This window comes from Manduca sexta, chromosome 27, assembly GCF_014839805.1.
Source record: "Manduca sexta isolate Smith_Timp_Sample1 chromosome 27, JHU_Msex_v1.0, whole genome shotgun sequence".
In the NCBI taxonomy this organism is placed as follows: domain Eukaryota; kingdom Metazoa; phylum Arthropoda; class Insecta; order Lepidoptera; family Sphingidae; genus Manduca; species Manduca sexta.
In genome coordinates, this window is record NC_051141.1 from 7,913,190 (window position 1) to 7,938,279 (window position 25,090).

The 25,090-nt window shown below is 32.5% G+C and overlaps 1 protein-coding gene across 5 annotated transcripts in view; it reads left to right on the top strand.

Annotated features, from left to right (window-relative positions):
• The window catches only part of LOC115441144 (potassium channel subfamily T member 2), an 86,639-nt gene that overhangs the window by 56,676 nt on the left and 4,873 nt on the right, over positions 1-25,090 (top strand). For 4 of the 5 annotated variants that reach the window (XM_037443931.1, XM_030165777.2, XM_030165778.2 and 1 more), the window contains exons 2-19: positions 2,990-3,069; positions 7,237-7,336; positions 10,410-10,608; positions 10,693-10,767; positions 11,918-12,001; positions 12,100-12,194; positions 12,593-12,776; positions 13,074-13,301; positions 13,404-13,561; positions 14,120-14,317; positions 14,395-14,544; positions 14,631-15,037; positions 17,935-18,081; positions 18,621-18,774; positions 23,582-23,932; positions 24,027-24,161; positions 24,344-24,455; positions 24,546-24,731. In XM_037443931.1, the coding sequence (XP_037299828.1) occupies positions 2,990-3,069; positions 7,237-7,336; positions 10,410-10,608; positions 10,693-10,767; positions 11,918-12,001; positions 12,100-12,194; positions 12,593-12,776; positions 13,074-13,301; positions 13,404-13,561; positions 14,120-14,317; positions 14,395-14,544; positions 14,631-15,037; positions 17,935-18,081; positions 18,621-18,774; positions 23,582-23,932; positions 24,027-24,161; positions 24,344-24,455; positions 24,546-24,731 (3,043 nt within the window). The remainder of the gene's footprint in view (positions 1-2,989; positions 3,070-7,236; positions 7,337-10,409; positions 10,609-10,692; positions 10,768-11,917; positions 12,002-12,099; positions 12,195-12,592; positions 12,777-13,073; positions 13,302-13,403; positions 13,562-14,119; positions 14,318-14,394; positions 14,545-14,630; positions 15,038-17,934; positions 18,082-18,620; positions 18,775-23,581; positions 23,933-24,026; positions 24,162-24,343; positions 24,456-24,545; positions 24,732-25,090) is intronic. The other variant, XM_037443930.1, reaches the window with a different exon arrangement.

The following is a 25,090-nucleotide window of genomic DNA, read 5'->3' on the forward strand; positions in this document are numbered from 1 at the left end:
CATCACGCTATACCCAATAGGAGCGGAGCAGTAATGGCTAATCTCAAGAATTACCGGTTCAAACTGAAAAAATCTTTTTGTGTTGGATAGCCCTTTGTTCGTGGAGTGCTATAGGCTATATATCATCACGCTATACCCAATAGGAGCAGAGCAGTAATGGCTAATCTCAGGAACTACCGGTTCGAACTGAAAAATTCTTTTTGTATTGGATAGCTCTTTGTTCGTGGAGTGATATAGGCTATATATCACCACGCTATGACCAATAGGAGCAGAGCAGTAATGGCTAATCTTAGAAACTAGGAGTTTGAACTGAATAATTCTTTTTGTGTTGGATAGCCCTTTGTTCCTGGAGTGCTATAGGTTATATATCGTCACGCTATGACCAATAGGAGCGGAGCAGTAATGAAACATGTTGCAAAAACGGGGAAAATTTATTAGTTTTGAGAGCTTCTGTTGCGTGCGCTGCGTAAACGGTTAAACTTATGCAACAACAATGTATGATGGGATTGTTCCTCTTAAAAAGTTCTACAAAAATATATAAAACAAAGTCCCCCGCTGCATCGGTCTGCCCGAACATGTTAAACTCAAAAACTACCCTACGTATTAGAATAAAATTTGGTATGGAGACAGTTTGAGACCCTGGGAAGAACATAGGCTCCCAGGAAAATATATAGCGTGACTTTTATAACGGAAAACTTTAGCCCGAAAAACTTTATAACGCGGGCGGAGCCGCGGGCAAAAGCTAGTCGCATAGCATAGCTAGATATGTAATACATTTCTGTTTATTTATTAACTAGCTTTTGCCCGCGGCTCCGCCCGCGTTATAAAGTTTTTCAGGCTAAAGTTTTCCGTTATAAAAGTAGTAGTTTCCCGGGAGCCTCTCAAACTGTCTCCATACCAAATTTCATCTTAATACGTTGGGTAGTTTTTGAGTTTAACACGTTCAGGCAGACAGATGCAGCGGGGACTTTGTTTTATAATATATTTTTAGTACTTTTAAAGAGGAATAATCCCGTCATACATCATTGTTGCATAACTTTAATCGTTTACGCAGCGCACGCAACGGAAGCTCTCAAAACTAATAATTTTTCCCCGTTTTTGCAACATGTTTCATTACTGCTCCGCTCCGATTGGTCATAGCGTGATGATATATAGCCTATAGCACTCCAGGAACAAAGGGCTATCCAACACAAAAAGATATTTCAGTTCAAACACGGTAGTTCCTGAGATTAGCCATTACTGCTCCGCTCCTATTAGTCATAGCGTGATGATATATAGCCTATAGCACTCCAGGAACAAAGTGCTATCTAACACAAAAATATTTTTTTCAGTTTGATCTGATAGTTCCTGAGATTAGCCATTACTGCTCCGCTCCTATTGGTCATAGCGTGATGATATATACCCCATAGTACTCCACGAACAAAGAACTATCCAACACAAAAATATTTTTTCAGTTTGAACCGGTAGTTCCTGAGATTAGCCATTACTGCTTCGCTCCTATTAGTTATAGCGTGATGATATATAGCCTATAGCACTACACTAATAAAGAGCTATCCAACACAAAAAGAATTTTTCAGTTCGAACCGGTAGTTCCTGAGATTAGTCATTACTGCTCCGCTCCTATTGGTCATAGCGTGATGATATATAGCCTATAGCACTACACTAATAAAGAGCTATCCAACACAAAAAGAATTTTTCAGTTCGAACCGGTAGTTCCTGAGATTAGTCATTACTGTTCCGCTCCTATTGGTCATAGCGTGATGATATATAGCCTATAGCACTCCACGAACAAAGGGCTATCCAACACAAAAAGAATTTTTCAGTTTGGACCGGTAGTTCCTAAGATTAGCCATTACTGCCCCGCTCCTATTGGGTATAGCGTGATGATATATAGCCTATAGCACTCCACGAACAAAGGGCTATCCAACACAAAAATAATTTTTCAGTTTGGACCGGTAGTTCCTGAGATTAGCCATTACTGCCCCGCTCCTATTGGGTATAGCGTGATGATATATAGCCTATAGCACTCCACGAACAAAGGGCTATCCAACGCAAAAAGAATTTTTCAATTTGGACTGGTAGTTCCTGAGATTAGCGCGTTCAAACAAACAAACAAACAAACAAACAAACAAACAAACAAACAAACAAACAAACAAACAAACAAACAAACTCTTCAGCTTTATATAATAGTATAGATAACGATATAAAATCATATATAATTTTGTCTTACAACACACAATAACAAAAATATTATATTTTATAGCCTTACGTCTAATTTGTCAAAATTCTGAGAGCGCAGAGGATTATCAGATAACTAATCATTTTAACGTATTAAGACACTATACGCCAGTTTATTATTTCAATTTATTTGTACATGGTTTTCGAGATAAATCTCTAACAGCACTCTACTAATAAGAAAAACCAGGAGATAACGCGCGACCACACACCGTCATTATAAAATGAAAAAGCAATAAAGCTGCACACGAGACTTTATAAATGCAGTTAACAGGGACCAAATTTAAAACAGTTTGAACATGGATAATATAACTGTTTACACTGAATATAACTTATGTTTGTGTTTCAATTTCGCTACATACTATGTAGAGCATCATTGGCCAATCTGAGAAAATTAAGACAAATGGAAATTTGGAAAATCAAGACTAATCGAAATTTTGCTCAGGCATTACAAGCAGTTTTACCATTGTAATGTAAGATAGTGTGGTATTTGGCTCTGAGCCTCAGAGCAATGTAGATTATCGTATTAACGGGGAATGGAGTAGATACATTGTCGCATCTAAACGCATACATTTGTATTTTACGCCTTGTTTGGGCATAAATAATTTGATATCTACTCAACAGCCTGATCAATACCGTGGATGAATTCTTTCGTAAATAACAAGGAATGTGTCTTACGTTGTTAATAAGTAATTAGGTGACCATGTGATCAGTAACAACTCATATTTTAATATTAATTTGATTTTTGTTTCAGAGTTCGAGTGGAGTACTATGTAAATGAGAACACATTTAAAGAAAGACTGCAACTATATTTTATAAAGAATCAGCGTTCGAGTGAGTATACAGATACCAGTATTAAAATTATTTGTGTAGATATATCATTATAGGCATAGATACGTTTTGATTTAACTCTTGCTTTGAACGAGCGTCATTAAACTGCGTAAGGCCTACGCGATATAAAATCTACAAACGTGAATGCGAGTACTTAATTGTTTCGAATTACACATTGTAGGCATTTTTTGCAATAATAATTGGGCGGGTTTAAATCGCTGAGTAAATGCAATGGCCTACTCCAACCGTCTGATTATCTACCATTAGTTGAAAAACACCATTTTAATCGCAGCCTTTACTAAATTCATTTCGAACACGTATGACCACGCTATAATTATAATGTATTGTTGATTAGGACGCGATATACCTCACATTATTATGTAAAATAGTAGCCATTTTTATACTTTGTCTAATGTGTGTGTATGATATATAATTTGTGTGACATAGACATTAAACAAAGTACATGAAGATCATTAAAGCATAATTAATGATCATCAAACCACTGTTGTTAGTTTACACTAACTACGACCACGACCGAACTACGACCCTTTTACTTTTGCCTTATCGATACGTGTTTTTTTTATTAATATATTGAATTTCGACTACAAGAGAGACTTTATAGATCACTAAAGGTCAGGTTAATCTCCATTAAGCAGTAAAAAAATAATTAAACTACGTACGCGAAAGCAATCCGCGAATGGCGGAATATGTATGTTCTGATTATTATTTTTTTTCATTAAACAAATATAATAATATCGGTTTAATGAAAAGCATAAATATTTATATATCACTATTGGAAACAATCGTGCCGCCCATGACACACATGAATTACCGACTCAATCAAATGACTACTATTCCTGCAAACTTAACAAATTCAGATTTTGGCCATAGACGATGTTGGCTTAGATACAAACGGTCCAACATTTATAGTGTGGAATAGTCTCACTGTAGAATAACTGTCACGTAACACTGCAATTTATACCTAACATGATAAGTTAAATTAAATCAATTTAAATATCTATGACGTCCGTCTTAGTGCCGCCGCACATTGTTAGAAAATGATTTCTGTAACTCTATTGTTTTGCAAAAACTGATTTTAAAGGATTTGTATTGGAGACGTTTTCCACAATAAAAATGTTGTCTTTATCGGTTTACACACTATAGTGGAGTGCCTGGAGCATTCAAAACCGTAAAACCTCGGATTAGAGTTATAGTGAATGAATTAATACGATCGATGTGGGATATTGTTTTTTAAACTATAAATTGCAATGTTTACCCAAAATTTTTCTGTGCACTCCATTTTTAATTGTTAAAAAAAAAATATTATAAAAAATTAATGTTTGACCAAATATGTTCACTTTAAACAGTATTTTTTTTTATTTATATGTTAAATCTTACCTGAGTAGACATATAGGAACATTTTTCAAAGATACCTGTGTATAAAAATAGCAGTAGGGATCTCGAACAGGTAGAAAAACGTGGAAGGAGAGCGGAGCGAAAGCTGCTATGTACAATGGAATTTCTCGGCCAGTTTAATTATAAATGAAACGCACTCTAATGTGTACATTTAAAAAATAAGGTAATTAATTACGACTAATGAAAAGAAAAAAAAAATTAGTACAAAATCTGTTTATTTAAATATATTACATTGTTGTCTACATCAAATATTTTCTTCTACTTCATCTATCTGTATAATAGGTGAAGTATTGGAACAACTATTTCCGCTGCCCTGTAAACATGCTACACTGCAGTATAAACTTTTTTTGCATCCACACGCAGCTCCACATCCCTTTTTGCAATTACAAAATAACATTTGCAATAAATTATCCGGAGCAGGTAATTGATTCATTGTTATTGGGATGTACATGTTATTGGAATACTTCCATCCCCAATTTTCAATAACTACGTCATTTCCTAGCCATATCTGAATTTGTAGGTACACTCTTTTAAGGTGCTCAAACGCTGCATCAGTTGTTGTGATGACAAAAGAACACTCGTATTTTTGGATGTTGCTTTTATGAAAGAATTAAACCTTAATGTATTTAAATCATGAGTTTTAGACGGAGCGCCATATAAACTCAAAATACATGCTACACCTGCTTGCAATATATTATTGGGGTCTTCATTGATATTTTTAAATACTTTTACTGAGTAGTGACGCTTGACATACGCTTGACGTACTCATTTTAAAGAGCTTCAATACGGATTTGGCTTATGTTATAGCAGTCAACAACTTTTGTTTGGATGATTTTTTATTATTTTTCTAAAATATTCATTGCCGTGTCCAGGTTCTGTGTTAACTCTTGCCCGCAAATCACGTAGTCGAATAGAACTCTAAATCAATCGAACTCTGTTTCTAATATCCATCCGGACTCTTCCGATACATAGTTTACATAAGTGTGTACGACTAGAGACTAACTCTGAAGTTGGTTGCGTTTAAAACATACTTGAATAAATTCAACCATTTTGTTTTTTCGTTTATAAGCAATACGTAAGTTTAATGTACATAAGTAAAATGCATATCTATCTCTCTATCGTTCCATATTTTGTGCAACAATCAATTTAACAATGGTAGCGACCAACCGCAACTTTTATCAATAAATATTTGATATCTCAGAATAATTGGACTTCGAATATAAGTAAAGGTTTTTTTTTAAGATTTCGATATTACGTTCAACTAATGAATTATTTACATGTCCCAATTTCTAGAAATTTCAAAATAAAAATAACATTTCTGTGAATTGTAACAGCGCATATAATGACGTGAAACAATGTGAAAAAGAACACATGCTACGAACTATAACAGTTGCAAACGTCCTAACGCTTTAATGTTCTTTCAAATGATACAATTCTCTCTGTATTGAAGTTATTACTATTAAATATTAATTGCAAAGGAGTAACATAACAAGTAAACAATTACATTTTATTAAGAGCATAGACGATGTCTATAGTTTTTGTTGAAATTGGAACAAAAGAGATTGTTAATCGGTACATATAATACTTTTTTTGTTACATACGACGCTCAACTTCTTTATTTGAAATAATTTAGAACCATTTAAATTCAACTATAAATACAACCAGTTTCGAGTAACAAAAGAGCTCGCTAATATAATAGTACTCACTTGTTACAAATAAATCAGTTTAATTCGATGTTTATACGGACCGATAATGATAGCAAACCGATAAATGTATTTTTATATTGTATGGGTTATTTTAGTCAATAGTTCTTTCATATCATAAAGACCAAAAAAGAAAAACACACCATAAAGACCAGTGCGTTAATATAGCAAAGGCGATGCAACCAAAAACTCACGTAATCCTTGTTCTTTCAAAAATTACACAATTTTTTTAAATTTAAAAAATCCTTGTATATATTCCTGTTCTGTAGACAGAAAATATTTGTTAAACAATTATATTTGAAACAATTTCGCGAACCAAAAATAAAAAATGTAATTTAGCTCTCATAGTGAATACGACTTCGACTTTATGCACGCTTATAACATTGATGTTTTGATATTTATTTTCATACGTGAAGAAATAACTTTACACCCCTTTTTAAATACATTTTGCGCACAGAGAAGTATGAGATACTACATGAATAAACGTTATATAAAAGAGTGCAAAAAATAAATATGTGTTACAAATATAATAAATTGGACGGTCGCATTTCGACCACTGGACGACCACTAGTTATTATCATTGTCATTTGCAATGACGTCATCTAAATTTACTAGAATGATATTAATGAATTCATACAATTATACATATAATAACCGCTATAAAATTCCAAACTAAACAGATGCTCCTAAGAATCTAAGATCCCATGAAGACAAGACCCTCGCTTATCGAGTTTATTAATGAAAATAATTTGTTTTTGCACTATAATGAATAATTTTTTCAAATGTACTAGGTTTGTCACCCCAACTCTGTATATAGATTTTTATAAAAATATTATTTATTAATTTCGATAAATAAAATGTAAGTAACGTATGTAAGTAATGTAACCACATGTCAAAAACAAAGAAATGTTGTCCAAAGACTATAGATAGCGTGTATTGTGTGTTAAGGAGGCTCAATTCCCTCTCTTCGTTCACCATATTATAACCTGGTGATACCCATTATAATTAAATATTCACCAACGAGTAAATACGTATTATTCTATTGTTTCAGGTTTACGCATTAGAATAGCGAACTTATTTTTCAAACTTTTGACTTGCGTTTTGTATATATGCCGCGTTTGTGCTGATGGGGAACCCATTTCTGCGTCCTGGTAAGTCTGAATAAGATCCTATTATAAATATATCACTCATTTTAGAAGTAAATTTTTTACTAATGCATAAATTTAACAATAAACTCGGCCAGGCGACAAAAATGAAAAATTTCAACAAATACGTAAAAATAAAATAAAAAGCTTTACTCTTCCAATATGAAAATGAACCTTCCCAATTAAAAAAAAAGTGAACAATAAGGCTGTTTTAAAATAGTTACGGTATTTAAATTATAAAATAATGCATATTATGTGTGAGTTGAGAATCAGGCAATCGTGGTAAATGTTGTTGAATATTGTTGTTTTTCGAACATACAAGTTTTTCTTATTTAGTTATAATTTGGCATGATGTCAAACACAAATTACAATTAACACGTTATTAATAATTATTTATGACACATGTTATATCAGTTGCCTAGTGGCATATGCCGACTAAACGTAGAATAAATTTCATTATGTATGTACTGAGTCAACAATTTACTTTAAGAGTCAATAGGTACAGCTTAATTTCCTTTTACCATCTGATAATTTTATGAAACTGTATAGTTACTCATTCGCTTACATGATATTAAACATAATCTGACTACTTAATAATATATTTTTATATGCCTCGGATACATTAAATATGTTAGGATGATTTAATGTAAAATAACCCTCAATCTTGTAGGAAATTAAATTAGCCTTCACTCATCAGAGATACAACTGTGAGCTTGTGTATGTTGTTTATTCATCTTAAATTTCGTCATATTAAATTTTAAAGGCCGAAATATCCATGATTATTAATTATTTTTACGTTTTTCTTTCAACTGCGAGAACTAATCACTAACTAGACGTGTATTTAAATTCTTTACTTGCCAATACTTGTTTAGTTACCCAGATTAAAGGTGAAACAAAATGTATGAAAATGGACCTTGAGGTATCGCCTTAATATGAATTTATAATAAAAAAAAAAACATAAAGAATAGGAATATTGGGTATTTATTTATATTAGAAATATATCACTAACAAGTACTAAAAATATTAAAGTGCACTATTTTTTTATATAATATTATGTAATGGCCATTGTGAACGTCACAAACGGCTATAAAGCCATCATTACGATTGAGGCAAGGTGACAGTTGATTACCGTAAGATACAGCGACATGCAATGCTATTACGTAAGTGGGACACATAAAATATTTAACAGGCCTAGCTAAGTTTTGTCCTTGTGATATATGCAATCGAGAATCTAAACGAAAATCAATTTAATTGTATTTTAGTCGTCGTCATTATGAATGCTAACGTAAATATTTCATCTTAGAAATTTATATAATCAAACCAAATGCAGCTAGACTAGACATTATATTTATTCCTGAAGATAAAATAAATATAAATTAAATAAATGATTACAAGATAAATTCGGTCTTTAGAAAATAAGGTTACATTGCTGAACTTGCCAAAATAGAGCAAACAAGTAACACTAACAAAAAAGGCCGTTTACACGTTCTAATTATTATGAAATAAAATTTATTACTCCAAGTTATATAAGAGAAAAACTTTAATGCAAAACTCTTGGAGCAGATAAATGTTTTTAAGCTCTAAATATATAAAAAAATAATAATAATAATATGATCACCATATATATACATATCACAGAAAAAAAAATGGTAGACATACAATGGACCGTTTCGGAATTATTGTCAATTTGATTTCTTTATAGGTGAATTATTGCCATCCAACTTAAAATTTAGGGCACGTTTAGCCACAATACCTTACGTATCTGAGTTATAAATTAAAACATGCTCCAAATATACGCTTTGCATCGAACGCGGGCGAAATAGCGCACAAAATGGGTTCTATTTCACTTCATTGTATTATATCAGCTCAACTGTGATACAATTTTCGGGATAACCAAAAATACACAACATAAAATATTTCGTTCCTTTATTTAAATTCACACATTAATAAATTCGATCCGGCACGGAATGTATGAAAAAATATTTTTTTCGATTACTAACCACGTAGGTGCTCGAACCTCAGATCGTCGCATAGTCTTTTAATCACTACAAACAACAGAATCGATTGGAAACAAAAAAAGGGTTATAAGCAAGTTTAATTTACGTTTTATTGTTTAAAGTATTATGAATGCAATACAAAAATAAACATCCTCATCTTATTTCATTTAAAGAAATTCCCTGCTGTTTCTTCGCAGTTTAAGGTCAAACATTGATATTTGATTTTGAGGAATTCGACTCTGCATCTTCCAAGTTCAAGGTCATAAACCTATATATACATAATATATAATTAAATCAAAATAAAATAATTCCGAAGCTATACGAAATGGAACTGAAAAAGAATCGATTAAAAGGACCATGGGGCAAAAAATTATCGCTAAGCATAAAAAATAAATTACAACGAAAACTTAATAAACCTTGCCCTATTAGAGTTGTTTTAAAAACAACGCCCTTCACGCACGGTCACTTCTTTCCGGTATGGTATTATCAAGAAAAAATAGCATATATTATACTATATGTCAACATGTGAAAACAACATGAAAATACGTTCCGTAGTTTAGGAGATGTGTCATAACAAAAAATTCTAAACATCGCAAATTATGTTATATTATTCTTCTTTAGCCTCCTTCTTTTTTATTACAACTGTTTTAATGTTAAGATATAGGAGGATCTGCTGTTTTATTGTATTATGTGTAGAATATGGTACATAGATCAGTAAATGCAGATCATATCGATGTTTGAAAGGCTGATTGACTTAAACGACATTTTTTTTCAAAATTCAAAACATTTTAACTAGGTTAAGAAACATCGATGAAAGTGCTAATTTTAAATATGTATGAAACTTAGTGTCGCCAAATAATGTCGCTTGAGTCAATTAGCCTTTCACCCGTCGATATGTTATCAAACACAATAAAGACACTCCTGAGAACGTGCTCTAGAATCTACAGCGATCAATATCTCTACTACACAAAACGACGTATACCGCACGTTACTGCCTCAAAAATTTACCTATGTGTTAAACTAGGGCTACAAAAAATAGCAAACACTTTTACGAAAAAAGTATCAAATTTTTTCTTTTTCAGTTATGGCTGCAAGCCGGGAAATAAGACTGAATTTGAATATTCGGCTAACTTAACAGAAGAGGAATTTCAAGAACACCCGATAATCAATTGGGACGGGATAATATGGGTCAACAGACCTTTATATTTATGGATTGTACAAGTGATACTGGCCATGATATCTTTTACGGAAGCTATACTTCTAGCCTATCTAGGCTATAAGGTGTTAAATAACAGCATTTTTATTTAGTTTAGATTAACTTATTTAAAAAGTAGAAAATTCACATAAATGGTCTCTTTATTTCAGGGAAATATATGGCAGCAAGTTTTGTCTTTCCACTTTGTACTGGAAATGGTGAATACAATCCCATTTGCCTTGACTGTAAGTAAAAATAATTCTTAATTTATATTTTATCACGGTGGGTACGACGAGAGTAAAATAATTATTTTATTTAGAATTTTTTATGTAATTTATCAATCAAATGCCAGCCAAATAAGGTAAACAGACGTGGACAATATTAAAATTGATTTCGTCATATTTTTAAAATACAAAATAAATATTTTGTATATATTATATCGTACACTATTTATTAACGTAATAAATATACTACGAAACAATATAATACAAATTAATATATAAACTATTAGGCGTGTAATTTTATTGTGTAAGTTTGTTTATGAACAGATTTGACTTTATAATATTATATTTCGAAATGGGTTTACCTTTGTTCATCCTACCGGCATCCCGACGCTACGAGAGCTATCAATCAATTATTTATAATACGTTATAATTACAATTCCTGAGATGATGTTAAATAACAAACAAAACTGAAAAGATGTTATCCGTAATTTTCATCTCAATCTGTAGCACATGCTTTGTGTTTTCAATTCTCGTAGCAGGGCTACAATTTCATAACGAGTCATGTCACTAGCACAAACTCACAACAAGCAACCTCGTAGCGTATGGCTAATGAATCCGTCCATCAATTTAAACAAGTATGCTACTGAACTAGTAACATGTGATGGCATTATACAGATAAGCTGTAAGCACACAAATGTGTTCACGTAAAAATACAAACACACTTGTTACAAAAAAGTAAATATCATAACTAGACATAATATTAAACCATTCCAATTTATGTTGGAATTAAGATTACGGAGTTTATTGTTTGACATATGAAACACAAAACTAAATTTATATGTAAAAATAAAACCTAGATATTATACATTATTATTTCAGTTTTATTTTTACTTAGAAAATATAAATCAAAAAGAAAATAAACTGAATAAACTAAATAATGCAAAATGCTGAATATATAACGTCACACAATAAGTATATCGGTAATTATTTAAGATAATATTTACCTATAATAATAACTATTAGGGTAATTCAAAAATATTTTGGTTTACTTATTCATTAATTTGACGACTTTTCTTTATTAAAACTTTAGTAATCATATTAGGTACTTTCGATAATTCTAGTATTGATGTTTTGAAATAATGATAATAATAAATTTCTATTATATTTACAGTTGCCATTTCCACCTCTACGAAATCTATTTATACCGGTATTCCTGAATTGTTGGTTGGCCAAAAGATCCCTGGAGAACATGTTTGTAAGTAATATAATGCCAATATTAGACAGCCAACTGACTCGTGGACAAATATTTTAGTTTAAAGGTAATGGAATAATAAGTATCACGTTTATTTTCAGAATGACCTTCACCGCGCCATGCAGAAGTCTCAATCGGCTCTGTCACAGCAACTAATGATATTGTGCGTTACGTTACTTTGTCTCGTCTTCACCAGGTTAACATTTTATCCATTATAGTTTAATATAGTGCAACTAAATTATAAAGTGCAAATCGTATGTCAGCTTTTAGAATCTACATCAAACTCTGATATTACCTGCATTTCTTTTCCGCCGGTTTCATCATGGGCCTGTTTCTTTTATTTACTTCATCAGTAGTTCTATTCACTATTTTTTGTAAATTCTATTGTCATAAGGGATTCCTTATTAGTTCTCTCTAAGAATTAATCTATATTGTATTTTGTCATAGTATTTTCTAATGCGTTCATTGGTACTTACTTGTCACTATAACTACGCACCTTTAATGCTCCTGGCAATCCCAATACACCATATCCATATAAAAAATAAATATTTTGACCTAATGAACGAGAAAAATCTTAAATAATTTTTTTTTTAGTGTGTGCGGCATACAACACTTCCAACGAGCTGGCCACAGACACCTCAATCTTTTCCAAGCGACTTATTTCGTCGTGGTGACATTTTCAACAGTAGGTTACGGAGATTTCGTTCCGGACATATGGCCATCGCAACTTTTTATGGTGATAATGATAGGAGTTGCGCTTGTTGTGTTACCTACGCAGGTATTTACGTCACAACATGTGACATTTAAATCAATTAAGTTATTAAAACGCCACTCAGGGCCATAAATTGTAACGTACCCCCCATCACTTTTCTTTCTATGAAGTCTATTAATGTGATTTGATCCAACATAATATTTAAAGGATAATGAAAAATATCTATAGTATACCCGGTATTTTCAGTTTCCATCCAGTGAACGACAAGACAGGCAGTCCCTTGATGACACATCCATCACGCCCTAACATAAATATAATTTACTCAATACTGCGTGTTAAAATCGGGTGTTTTATTTTATTCAGTTTGAACAGCTGGCATTTACTTGGATGGAAAGGCAGAAACTGGGTGGTTCTTATTCCTCACATCGTGCACAATCCGAAAAGCATGTTGTAGTTTGTTCAACAACACTCCATGCCGACACGATTATGGATTTCCTGAATGAATTTTACGCTCACCCTTTGCTGCAAGATTATTACGTTGTACTTCTGTCGCCAATGGAACTTGATACAACAATGAGAATGATTTTACAGGTGGGGGAAATAATAATTAACAGCTTACATATTTTGTTAAAGTACCTATTCTTGAATCCAACACGTTTAGTTTAACCCAATAACGATGTTTTCCATTTAAAGGTACCAATATGGGCTCAGAGAGTTATCTATATCCAAGGGTCGTGCTTAAAAGACACTGATTTAATCAGGGCTCGAATGAATGAAGCAGAAGCATGTTTTATACTAGCTGCCAGGAACTATGCTGATAAAACCGCTGCCGACGAGCATACCATTTTAAGGTAACTATAAGAAGTCAAGAGCGTAACACAAGAACGAGGTAGCATAATAGATTACGCCTATAAATAAAATAACACAGCAGGAGGTATGAATGCCGTTACATTTTAAAAAAACACATAATAAAGGCCTGCAAAACGTTTGAAGTATACATTAATTGTATCAAATTCATATTTCAATCGAGCTTATGTGCTGAACCTGTAAATCATTTTTTTTTTATTATAACCGTGGTCAGTTACAAGTACATAACAATAGGTAAATTTTTTAGTAAAAAATAACTGTGACTATTAACAGTCTGAGTAGACATTTTAGAATACTTAGGAAATCAGAGTTAAGCAGAGTTTTAGTTTTCCATCGTAATATCGAAAAAGCTTAGACAAAGTTCAAACACCCAAACAGGTTTTAAATTTTAATTTATGGAAAAATACTACGTTTTAGGTATATATTGTATTTTTTCATTTGAAACTAAATCCATATTGGTACAAAATAATCAAATAAAAATGAAAAACAGAAGCAAGCTCCCCTTGTAACCAATAATCCACAAATAATAATTTTACAAACAGGTCATGGGCTGTGAAAGATTTTGCACCAGCTGTGCCACAATATGTCCAAATATTTAGACCCGAAAATAAGCTGCATGTGAAATTTGCTGAATTCGTGGTCTGTGAAGACGAATTTAAATATGCATTGTTAGCAAATAACTGCACCTGCCCCGGCGCATCGACACTGGTGACTTTACTTCTACATACCAGTCGCGGACAGTAAGTGAATTGTTGTCATTAAAAAATTAATAATATATACTTATGAATGTTTTTTTTGACATTTCTAATCACTTTAGGGAGGGACAACAATCACCCGAAGAATGGCACCGCCTATACGGAAAGTGCTCGGGAAACGAAATATATCACATCGTTCTAGGCGACAGTCGTTTCTTTGGGGAGTACGAAGGCAAAAGCTTTACTTATGCAAGTTTCCATTCCCACAGAAAGTAAGAATTCTCGAAAAATATTTTATTTCTTTCTACAATTATATATATAGAAATATTTCAATAGCTGTTTAACGTCATTTTAAAAGGTACGGAGTGGCATTAGTTGGTGTGCGTCCAGCCGAATTACCCGAATTTTACGAGGAAACAATCCTCCTGAATCCTGGGCCCAGGCATATCATGAAAAACAGCGACACATGTTATTATATGAGCATAACCAAAGAAGAAAACTCGGCTTTTGTCGTTTCCGAGAAACAAACTGAGCACAAGCCGACAATACCAAAGGATCAAACAGCATGTAGTCTTTTGTCGAATGAGAAGAAAACAGGTGACGCGGAGGAGGGGCAGCAAAAAAAAACAGACGGTAGTAGCGTCGCTCAATACGATCTTCCACAAGTGATTCTCCAAGCTCCCGCGAGTTCCACACCAAACGCATCGCCATTACGCATCAACCAAGCTAATACCGTTTCATCCGCTAATTTTACTGTCGCCTGCTGTGAGTGCCACAGTTGGATTTACACTAAAAGTAGACCGAATACATGCTGCTCCTTGTTATTTAGATAAATAACGTGAATTCAGTCTACTTTTTAATATTTAATCACTTAAATTCTCATTGTTTTATGAATATTCAAAGCTACCAGAATTACATAGCAAATAAATAATGGAATGTTCAAAAGACCTGCAATGAGATTTACTCATCTCAATGAAGACAAATACTCCGCCGTAACGATCATATTGTATACACGTGTGACCTTACATTCTTAATTTCGGGCGTTTTTGTCTTCCTTGTAGTTATACATAATATTTTTGGACATCGGTGTCCAAAAAACAGTTTGCCTTGAGTGTGCTTCTTACGAATTAAAATTTCACAAAGGTAATTTAATATTTGTTACGATATAAAAAAAGAAAATTAACAATAAATCCGTATTTTTGCATGTTTATTATGTCGAGCTCATGGTTTTGGTAGATTTTACATCTGAGTAGTCCGTGACATGATTCGTATAAGCCATAGAAAACCTATTAAGACTATAAGCGTGCAAGGGCGATAACGTATAAATAATTTAAATAACTATACAAGAAGAAAATATATGTAATATATTTTAATGTTTCTGGAATGTCATGCCGCGTGAGATGTAAATCTTAATAAATAAAACGGGACGGAAATTATTTGTATGCTTTCTGTTGCTCACGTGCGGAGGCTCTTTCTTTCAAAATCGAGAATGGCTTGTGGTATTATTTAGAAGTACTGTCGAGTAAATAATAGTAATGTAAAGAATAGATTTTGATTTCGTACTTTTTGTTATTCAGAGGAAAGTTTCCAGTACATTTGAATAATTAAAGTATCAAAATAAACACTATAAATAATGACACTAAAACGCGTGTACGAACAAACAAACTAAGCCCAAATAATAAAATATAGAATTAATATCCCGAATCGAAATCATAGCTTGAAATAAGTATCTATAATATAGTCTTTGGTATAGGTATACATATACGTGATCAATTGGAATTTGATAATACGCACACTTTTAAAGGCGGTCGCAAAACTGCCTTTTAAAGGTGTGCGTATGTGAAAACAAGAATAAAAGAACATCTTCGATTATCCTCAAAATGACCAATATAGACACCCGAATACAAAAACAAATCAATGAGCGAACGAACAAAGCGCAAGAACGCATAGTCGCGGCTATTATATACTTTTCTTTGGCTTTGTTTATCTCACAACCTACTGAAGTAAAGCTGTACATGTAAATTTTAACCGACAACAGCGCCCCTATGGGTAGTCACTGCGATGCCTGACATGTCGAAAGCACTGAGAAACAGACTAATAATTATCAGAGTATTGATCCGTACTTAGCCGATTTGTGCCTACGAGACTAATTCTATATCACCTCAAAAGGATATTTCAATAACGTAAAATAAAATCATTATGATATACGCACCCCAAAAATTTATTTGATATTCAAATTTCAATTAATAATATTATGAAATGATAAACTTTCTGAGTTTGTTTGAATAGGGTTATCGCTAGTCCTGAAACTACTGAACGGATTTTTATGATAGAATGTTAGGCGAGTTTGCATAGTGATAGTAATTCCATGGTTACACGACACAGGCACATGATGATGCTATTATAACAATAATATAGATACTTCATTTTGATTATATTTGTCAAACATAATTGTAGTTATATTTATATTATTATACCGAATGGTACGAACATAATAATATGTTCCACTGATCTAAAACCTTAATAGGCGAGTAGGGAATTCTTGTGGCCTTGAAAAAAACAATCTGCAAACCAATCGATACAAATCCTTTAGAGACAATAAAGTATATCGTGCGAATGTCTGTGAACAGCGAAATAGAGGTTTGTCCCTTAGATATATATAAAAATAAATTATATACTGTACGCACCGTATGGGAAACAAGTGATATATCGAATAACCATAATTATAATTAGTCATTTAGCTTAGTCACAATTAAAAACATAAATATTATTTTTCATTGTTCAATAATAAAAAAAAATTATTGAAATTAAACATTTACATTCTTAGTTGTAACTTGAGCTTTCTACTTACAATATGAGTAACATTCATGCAGAGGGGTAACGAAAACCTCTTTGTTAATTCCTGTTTCACTTAGGTTTCAGCAACATACTAATAAAACCTGTTAAAAACTTCGTTTCTGATGGGTTTCTGATGACAAAAGCAAAATCTAAACCAAAAATGCGTAACGAGATTTAAAAAGTTATCATAATACGCAAAAACAATAGACACCAGTGGATGACTTCCTCCTCTTACATACCTTGTCATCCTTGCATATTACATATAATCCACACAATCTTATTAATGAGTTGCAAAAATGTTAGCGTATCACGGACTACCTAATAATTTGACATTATTTAAATAGAAAAATATATAATATATAAATTACTACTTGGCGCATCGTACCATTTTTTTTTTTGTATTAACATAATTATTTGATTTTGTAAACGCCTATCCGTACTTAGTACTGCTATTCATTCACTATGAATTACCCAACGTTGCGCCACGTACCTACCCCAAACTCGTTATTGGTGTGTATTTGAAACATGTTTTTGAATGTTATAGATTGTGTGTGCCGGTAATGAGAAATTATATAGCATAATTATTTTCTGCAACCACGGTAGATATTGAGACATCATCAATAGTTTTATTACATTCACATAGGTAATGTAAAATGAACATGACATGCTATACGCATTAGTGATTATTCAACAACGAGCTTTAGAACATCGTAGTAAAGAGGCTTAGCAAAAGAGATAAATTTCATAAATAAAATATTAATAAAAATTTAATGATTATAATTAAGACTCTTAACTGTCCTTACAAGTTTTTTTTCTTTACACAGCAAAATACGGCGAAGGTACATCGTCAGATTCCAGGATTTGTCTAAAAGATTCACCGGGCACAGACAGTGCAACTGATAGCCATTTGTTGTTACCGAAACCTGACCACACCAATTTCCTCAGCCCGGATGCTTTAAACTATCGACGAGGTATTTAACAATGACAACAGTGAAAATAAATAAAACGTCGCACTAATCGATGAAATATAAAAATGATGTGGCTCTGTAATAACAAAACAAGACAACAACAACTTTCAAGACATTTCGCTCCTATGTCAAAATTTTCATTAATTGCATCCAAATTAAATAATATACCGCGTGTCCCATAACTTAACATCCAAATAGAACTAAGCTATAAAGTTCCACTAGAGGGACCGTAATCAGAACTCCCATGTTACGAGTTCCGCGATTTTTAGTACATAATATTTATTAATTATTACTTGTTTATATTAAACTCTTCCTCTATTAGAATTTCTTATTTTTTCGAAATATATTGAACTAATATTCAAGAACTCACGAGACGCAGAGATCAATATAAAAAGAAAAATACGGAACTTAATAAAAATCAAAGATCATACACATGGGTGATGGGTCCCTCTAGAACAGCTCTACAATTAATAGGTATCTACAAAAAAAAACACTTATGAAACACTTGTATAGATATAAAATAGTGGAATTTATGGCTTTAGGAAGCCGGCGACCTTCCATTCTTCCTGTTCCTGACATGGTAACTAGTAGCCTTAATATAACTCCTGAGAATCAAGACGAAGAGGGGGAACCCGATGAAAGCGAAGATGAATTAGAAGACGATGTGCCATGGAGGTCTCCTTCAGAAAAAATAGCGTAAGCATAGATTTATACACCACACCGATTATAATCAACTGCATCTACATGCACGCATATAATTTATTATTATTAATAAATCAGTTTTAATAAAATGAAAAGAATAATGTTGACAATTTCTGTTAAACATATTTTTTTTTTATTAAAACTTTTTTATTCTTCACTTTTAGTTTCTTTTTTATTAATTATACACATATTTGTTTTTTTAAATTCTTTTATATGCTGTTAAAAGGACGTTTACAGACTTATTCTCGTATATATTGACAGAATTGTCTGTGAACGACGACAGCGCGTTTTTTCTCATTGTTTTAGCGTGTGTATTCAGTCCTGTAGGTAGCAGACCCGGATCACGCAATCTGCATGAATACCGCACAATATGTACGTCATTGTTTCATGTAAGTGGCCTAACTCTTTACTTTTGCGTAGCTTTTTTTTACTTTTACCAAAAAATACAATTGTTAAATTGATTCGCATGATTTAACCCTATTAAAACCCAGCAATTAATGCGATCAATATTCAAAACCGTAACTTACAAACGACCATAACAAACATCGCCAACATGAATCGTAGCGAAGCTTGATCTAATCATCGTCTTAAAATCCATACGTCAGTCATCGAAGGCGTTAAGAGCTTAATCTTTAGATACAGTAATCCTGCAGTGCCGTACAGAATAAGACGTGAACGGGACTCGCACTTGAAGTGCTTTGAAACAACAACATTGTGTAGTTATAAAGCCGCCTCAATCGTTTTAAATACTCTTTTGATCAACATTAATACAGATTATAGCTTCACTCTATGAATTTATACACTCTGATATGAGGCGGTTGGGCAGTACGATCCGGAATAATAACTTAAAACATGATTACAAGCTTACCCGAAAAGAATACTAAAACGGATTTAAATTTATTATAGTCCTTATAAATTTTATTTTTGGCACAATCAGGTTCACCGTCATAATGTATTTTTTTTAAATATTCTTACATATATCTAAATATAATCGAGTTAACTCATAGTATATTTTAGAGTTGTAAGCCTGCTTATGAAAATATTCCAATTGTACTCTTCTACGTGATCACCGCCATCCTTAAACACACTCTATACCAAAGAACCAAAAAACTATGAAAGATAACATAGAGGTGATTTCGCTCTAGATATTTTGATATCGTAACAAAGACAGTCAACGTGTAAACAATACAGTCTCATTTAAAAACTGTTTTATGAATTAGATACGTACAATCCCATAAGATATACCATGTGATTCATTCGAAACACATCATGCACGTGGAACAGTGACTAAAAACAAACTTCGTATGCAGCATGAGTTTCATTGCCAAGTAGAGGTTAACAAAATTTTATTTATTTATATTTTCATGATTATCACTATTGTGACATTACTTTACCTAAAGCTTCGAACCTATTTTAACATAACATTTGATATTACATGATTATTCCTATGCAATTGTGTGCATTTTGTACCTATCTCTAAATACCCTGAACGTAAATCCCAATCGCACGGCCCGTCCCCTGCCCCCAGTGATGACGTCACCACCAGCAGCTTCTCGTCCCTGGCAGGCAGTGACATCGCCCACAGCGCCTGGCGAAATGATTTTACCAGGTGAGCCAATGATATTAAAATCGCCAACTCCACCACGAGTCACAAAAAAAAATTTATATACCGAGATACATTTGTTGATTAAATATGAAATCAACAGTGAAATGAAGTATGATAAGAATTTGACTTTTAACATGTTATCCTTATACAGGATGTCCCAGAAAATAATAACAAGGGATAGTCCATTGTGGCTATGTTGAAAACCAAAATGAAGTTTGAAAAAATATATGGACTCTAATGTGGACTAGCTAGCACAGTAAAATTGACTGTATAAAAATATACTAGTACTTAGATATGTCCCAAGGAAAGAAGTGTACCTACTCACAATTTTTTTTTAAAGTTCAGTTTTTTTAAGTTTCCAATATAAATAATAATTATAATAATCACCATGGTTCGGTATACAGTAATCAATGTTTATGCTTGTGCTACTAGATTATTAGCTATTCGTGTAAGTTAGAAGAAACATGCATTTACTCTGTTAATAACGTCGCTGTAGCCAAGAACAACAACACTAACACTATGGTTAAGTACAACAAGAGAACGAAAACGAAAAAAATCATTTAGGATTTTGACAGATACATTAAATGAAAATAGATGTGACAAAAAAGTTAGTACCACCAATTCGGGGAATCGCAGCATATAAGTACTGCGCTTTCCCGAATTGGTTCTACAAGGTGGCTTGCGCTCGGAGGAAAATGAAACTGTCCGTCTAAATTCACGATTTAAATTTATTTTGTCACAATTGTTTACGTTTATTGTCATTTAAAGTTATCACTAGCCATGCCAATGTGTCAACACGTTCGGATGATTAGTGCGTAGTTTTATGTCCTGCTATCTTAAAATATGGTATTTAATAAATTTAATATATTTTCAAAGGTATATTGAGGTGAAAGTAATAAATTTATCGTAATATAAAATATCACCATAGTTAAAAGTTGATGATATTTAAGTTTAGATAAACCATCATTATCTATTTATTATATTTTACCAAATGGACTACAATAAATGGGTCAACCTGTATATTACAGATTTCTTAATATTTAAATTGAAATATAACTTAGGTAGGTTCCCGTAGTATCTTTAATTCTAATGATATTTTTAAGAAACTATTGTATGTTTTCATTATACCCCTTTTAATCAAAGTATTAAAAATCAAAATGGTTACTATTAAAATACCGATTTCATATTTATAACGGGCGATAATTTAGGTTCTGGTAAAATTCATTGGGGATAATTAGTGGAGTGCTTACACAGTTTAACCTCGGCATCCAATTACGATGAATAAATTAATTGACGACCTTCAAGATGTACATGATGCCATATTTTTATTGATTTTCAAAGTTTTTTGTAATTTCATACCCGTATTTGTCTATAATGTAACGAGAACAGCGTGGTCACGGGAAAAGTACAACCAACCGCATGTTTTACTTGAAGGAATATGTAGGCGATATTTTATTCTAGTAGGATGTATCTACATAAATATATATATATATATATATATATATATATATATATATATATATACCCACTTTAGCTAAAATTTCTCTACTTCAATATTATCGTATTTCTACAATTTTTGAGCCGCTTGTTAAAATGAGTTAAATTCATGCAATAATAAAAATCTTGCTGTCTCCTTGATTGTTTTATCTCGATTTAAAAGTACCTTTGATGAAAATTAGTGATAGCTTAATCTACTTGGAACTTGCCTAACGTATCCTCTGTGAAAACATTTTACAACAGAAGTCACAAGTAACGCGTTAAATTAAAGAGAGTGGAACAGCTAAGTATAGCCAACTGTCTATTTGGTCAATTTATAAGACATGAAAAACATTGAAACTGCTACTAAGAAAACATAACTGTTTTATAACTTAATCAGTGGCGCAGTGTAGGTTCTCTAATTTTTGATACCTGTCACACATTATAATTTCTTATTGTGGAAATTTCACAACCAATGGAGTAAACTCAACCCAATTTATTATTATTAAGCAACCGCTTAAAATTTACTGTTTCTGACTACTGTATAGATAATAATTTTTAAAATTATTGCTGCAATATTTTCTACAGCTTTTTTAAGTATCTACTATTTTAAGAGTTCCGTAACCCACCAGGCCCTCTTACTTATGGGGTCACTTTGTTGGGCGTTTAAACGTTTGTTTGTCCGTCAAGGGTTAAGAACCTCCTTAGGAACGCGTAGATGTATCAAGTTGAAATTTACATCAAATAATCGGCTCTTCGGTCTCTAAGCCGTGACAAAGATTGTGTAGCAAACTTATAAATCAACGCGATCAATAGATATAGGGTTATGTCGCATATATTTTAGCGATTTCACATGGGCATCAGAAACTATATAGCACTTCCCGTCCATCTTGAATCTTGAAATTTTGCAAATAACACATCTAAAGGAAAAAATGTGATCGAATGAGGAATTGAGCCATTACGCTCCATCTGCTATTTCAGTAAATAATTTCATTATTATTTTATAGTTAAAAAAATCATATTAGGATAACTTGTACACGTATGTAAAAGATGGTAGATACCGTATTTATTTACAATTTAGGCCGCATTATTAATCCAATATATTTACGACATATCGGTCATTCTTTTGTATGCGGACATTTTTGTAGTAAATTTCAAGACTAATTAAAAAAATATTGGGCAGTGGCTAAATAATGGAAGTAATAAATATGCAGTGCGATGTAATGGTACTATGATCTTGTTCTAAATTCACAATGAAGCTGCTTGCTTTAAAAATACCTATAAAAATCTGATTTAATAAAAAAATATGTACTTATATTTAAAAATGTCCAGATTAACTCGATGTTATTATGTTGTAAAACTTCTATATGCTGAGGTATTGCTGGCTGACTTATATCCCCGTGCACATGCCCCCAACGTTTATAAAAGCATGTAAATTTACAATTGATGTTTTTTGAATGTTAGAATATTAAATAGCACAAATATAGAGATGATATAAACCTTTCATTACACTCGTATTGTTTCACTTTTTTTTAAATATGAATAATATTTAGAAAAGGTTTTATATTCATGTAAGTACGTATTTTCCAGAATTTATTTTGACTAAATCTCTCTTTTGTATCAATAGCTTTGCTTTTGCCTTTTTTTATCTTTTTTTGTTGTATATTAATACATTGTTTGTAAAGTAATGCCTTTAATAATTAAATGGAGAATTTTCAGAATTGTGAAGGGTTTTCCACCAGTGTCGCCCTTCATCGGAGTCAGTCCGACGTTATGCTACTTACTCAAGGAAAAGAAGCCATTATGCTGTCTACAACTAGCTCAGGTCTGCGAACATTGCGCCTACAGGAATGCCAAAGAATACCAATGGCAAAATAAAACCATAATTCTCGCTGCCGACTACGCATCTAATGGAATTTACAATTTCATCATACCCTTGAGAGCCCATTTTAGATCTAAGACCTCTCTCAATCCTATTATATTGCTACTGGAGCGGCGGCCGGATATTGCATTTTTAGATGCCATATCGTATTTCCCACTAGTATACTGGATGTTGGGAACTATTGACTGGTAAGTAACTTTACAGTGACGTTGATAATTGTACCGTTTTTGTTATAAGACAAATCTATTAACCTATGAATAAAATTTTAACTTATTTTTACAGCCTAGATGATCTATTGAGGGCTGGAATAACTTTAGCCGAAAACGTAGTTGTGGTAAATAAAGAACTCTCAAACTCTGCTGAAGAAGACAGCCTTGCTGATTGCAATACTATAGTCGCTGTACAAACTATGTTCAAGTAATTTATTTGAATTTTACTTTAATACTTTATGTCGATTTTCACATTAACAATAGTGCTCATGCAATGGCGAAATTTTAATAACGAATGCCAGCGAATTTTATATAGATGAAACTTTATGGATTCTTTTACGTGTGTAAAAATACGTTTTAAAATTACAAAGTTATCGAAATCTTTTACAGGTTCTTTCCATCAATCAAGTCCATAACTGAACTATCGCAATCATCCAACATGCGTTTTATGCAATTTCGGGCGCACGACAAATATGCGTTACATCTTTCAAAAATGGAAAAGGTAATTTAGATTCTTGAATAAATTGTGTATCTAATTATGATATATGCAACTGTGTCATGTCATGTTAAGTTTAAAATATTTGTTTCACAGCGTGAAAAGGAACGCGGGTCTCACATATCATACATGTTTCGGCTGCCGTTTGCAGCTGGCTCTGTGTTCTCGGCTTCAATGCTGGACACGTTGCTTTACCAGGCGTTTGTGAAAGATTACGTCATAACATTTGTGCGTTTGTTACTGGGAGTGGATCAAGCTCCTGGATCAGGATTTTTAACATCGGTGCGTATGAGTCGTCATTCTCACTGCAGCGACATTCAATCGACTATAATAACGTGCCCTGCAATAATACGAAGGAGAATGGCCTTTAATCATCAGTAATATAACTCATCTGTGTGCCCAAAGAATGCAATTTGAAAGCTGGTTTTTCATTAGCAGAAAGCGGTTATTATCTTTGGTTTTCGATGAGAATATACTTTGTTGTATAGAGAATATACTTTGTTGAATAAGAGTGGATACTTACAATTTTGAATATTATAACCACAGGATAAAGTTTATTACTGATTGATAAATGGTTATAGAGATTTAGATTTATATTACAATTATGCTTGCGAATATTGTGTTCTTCATATCATCATTGA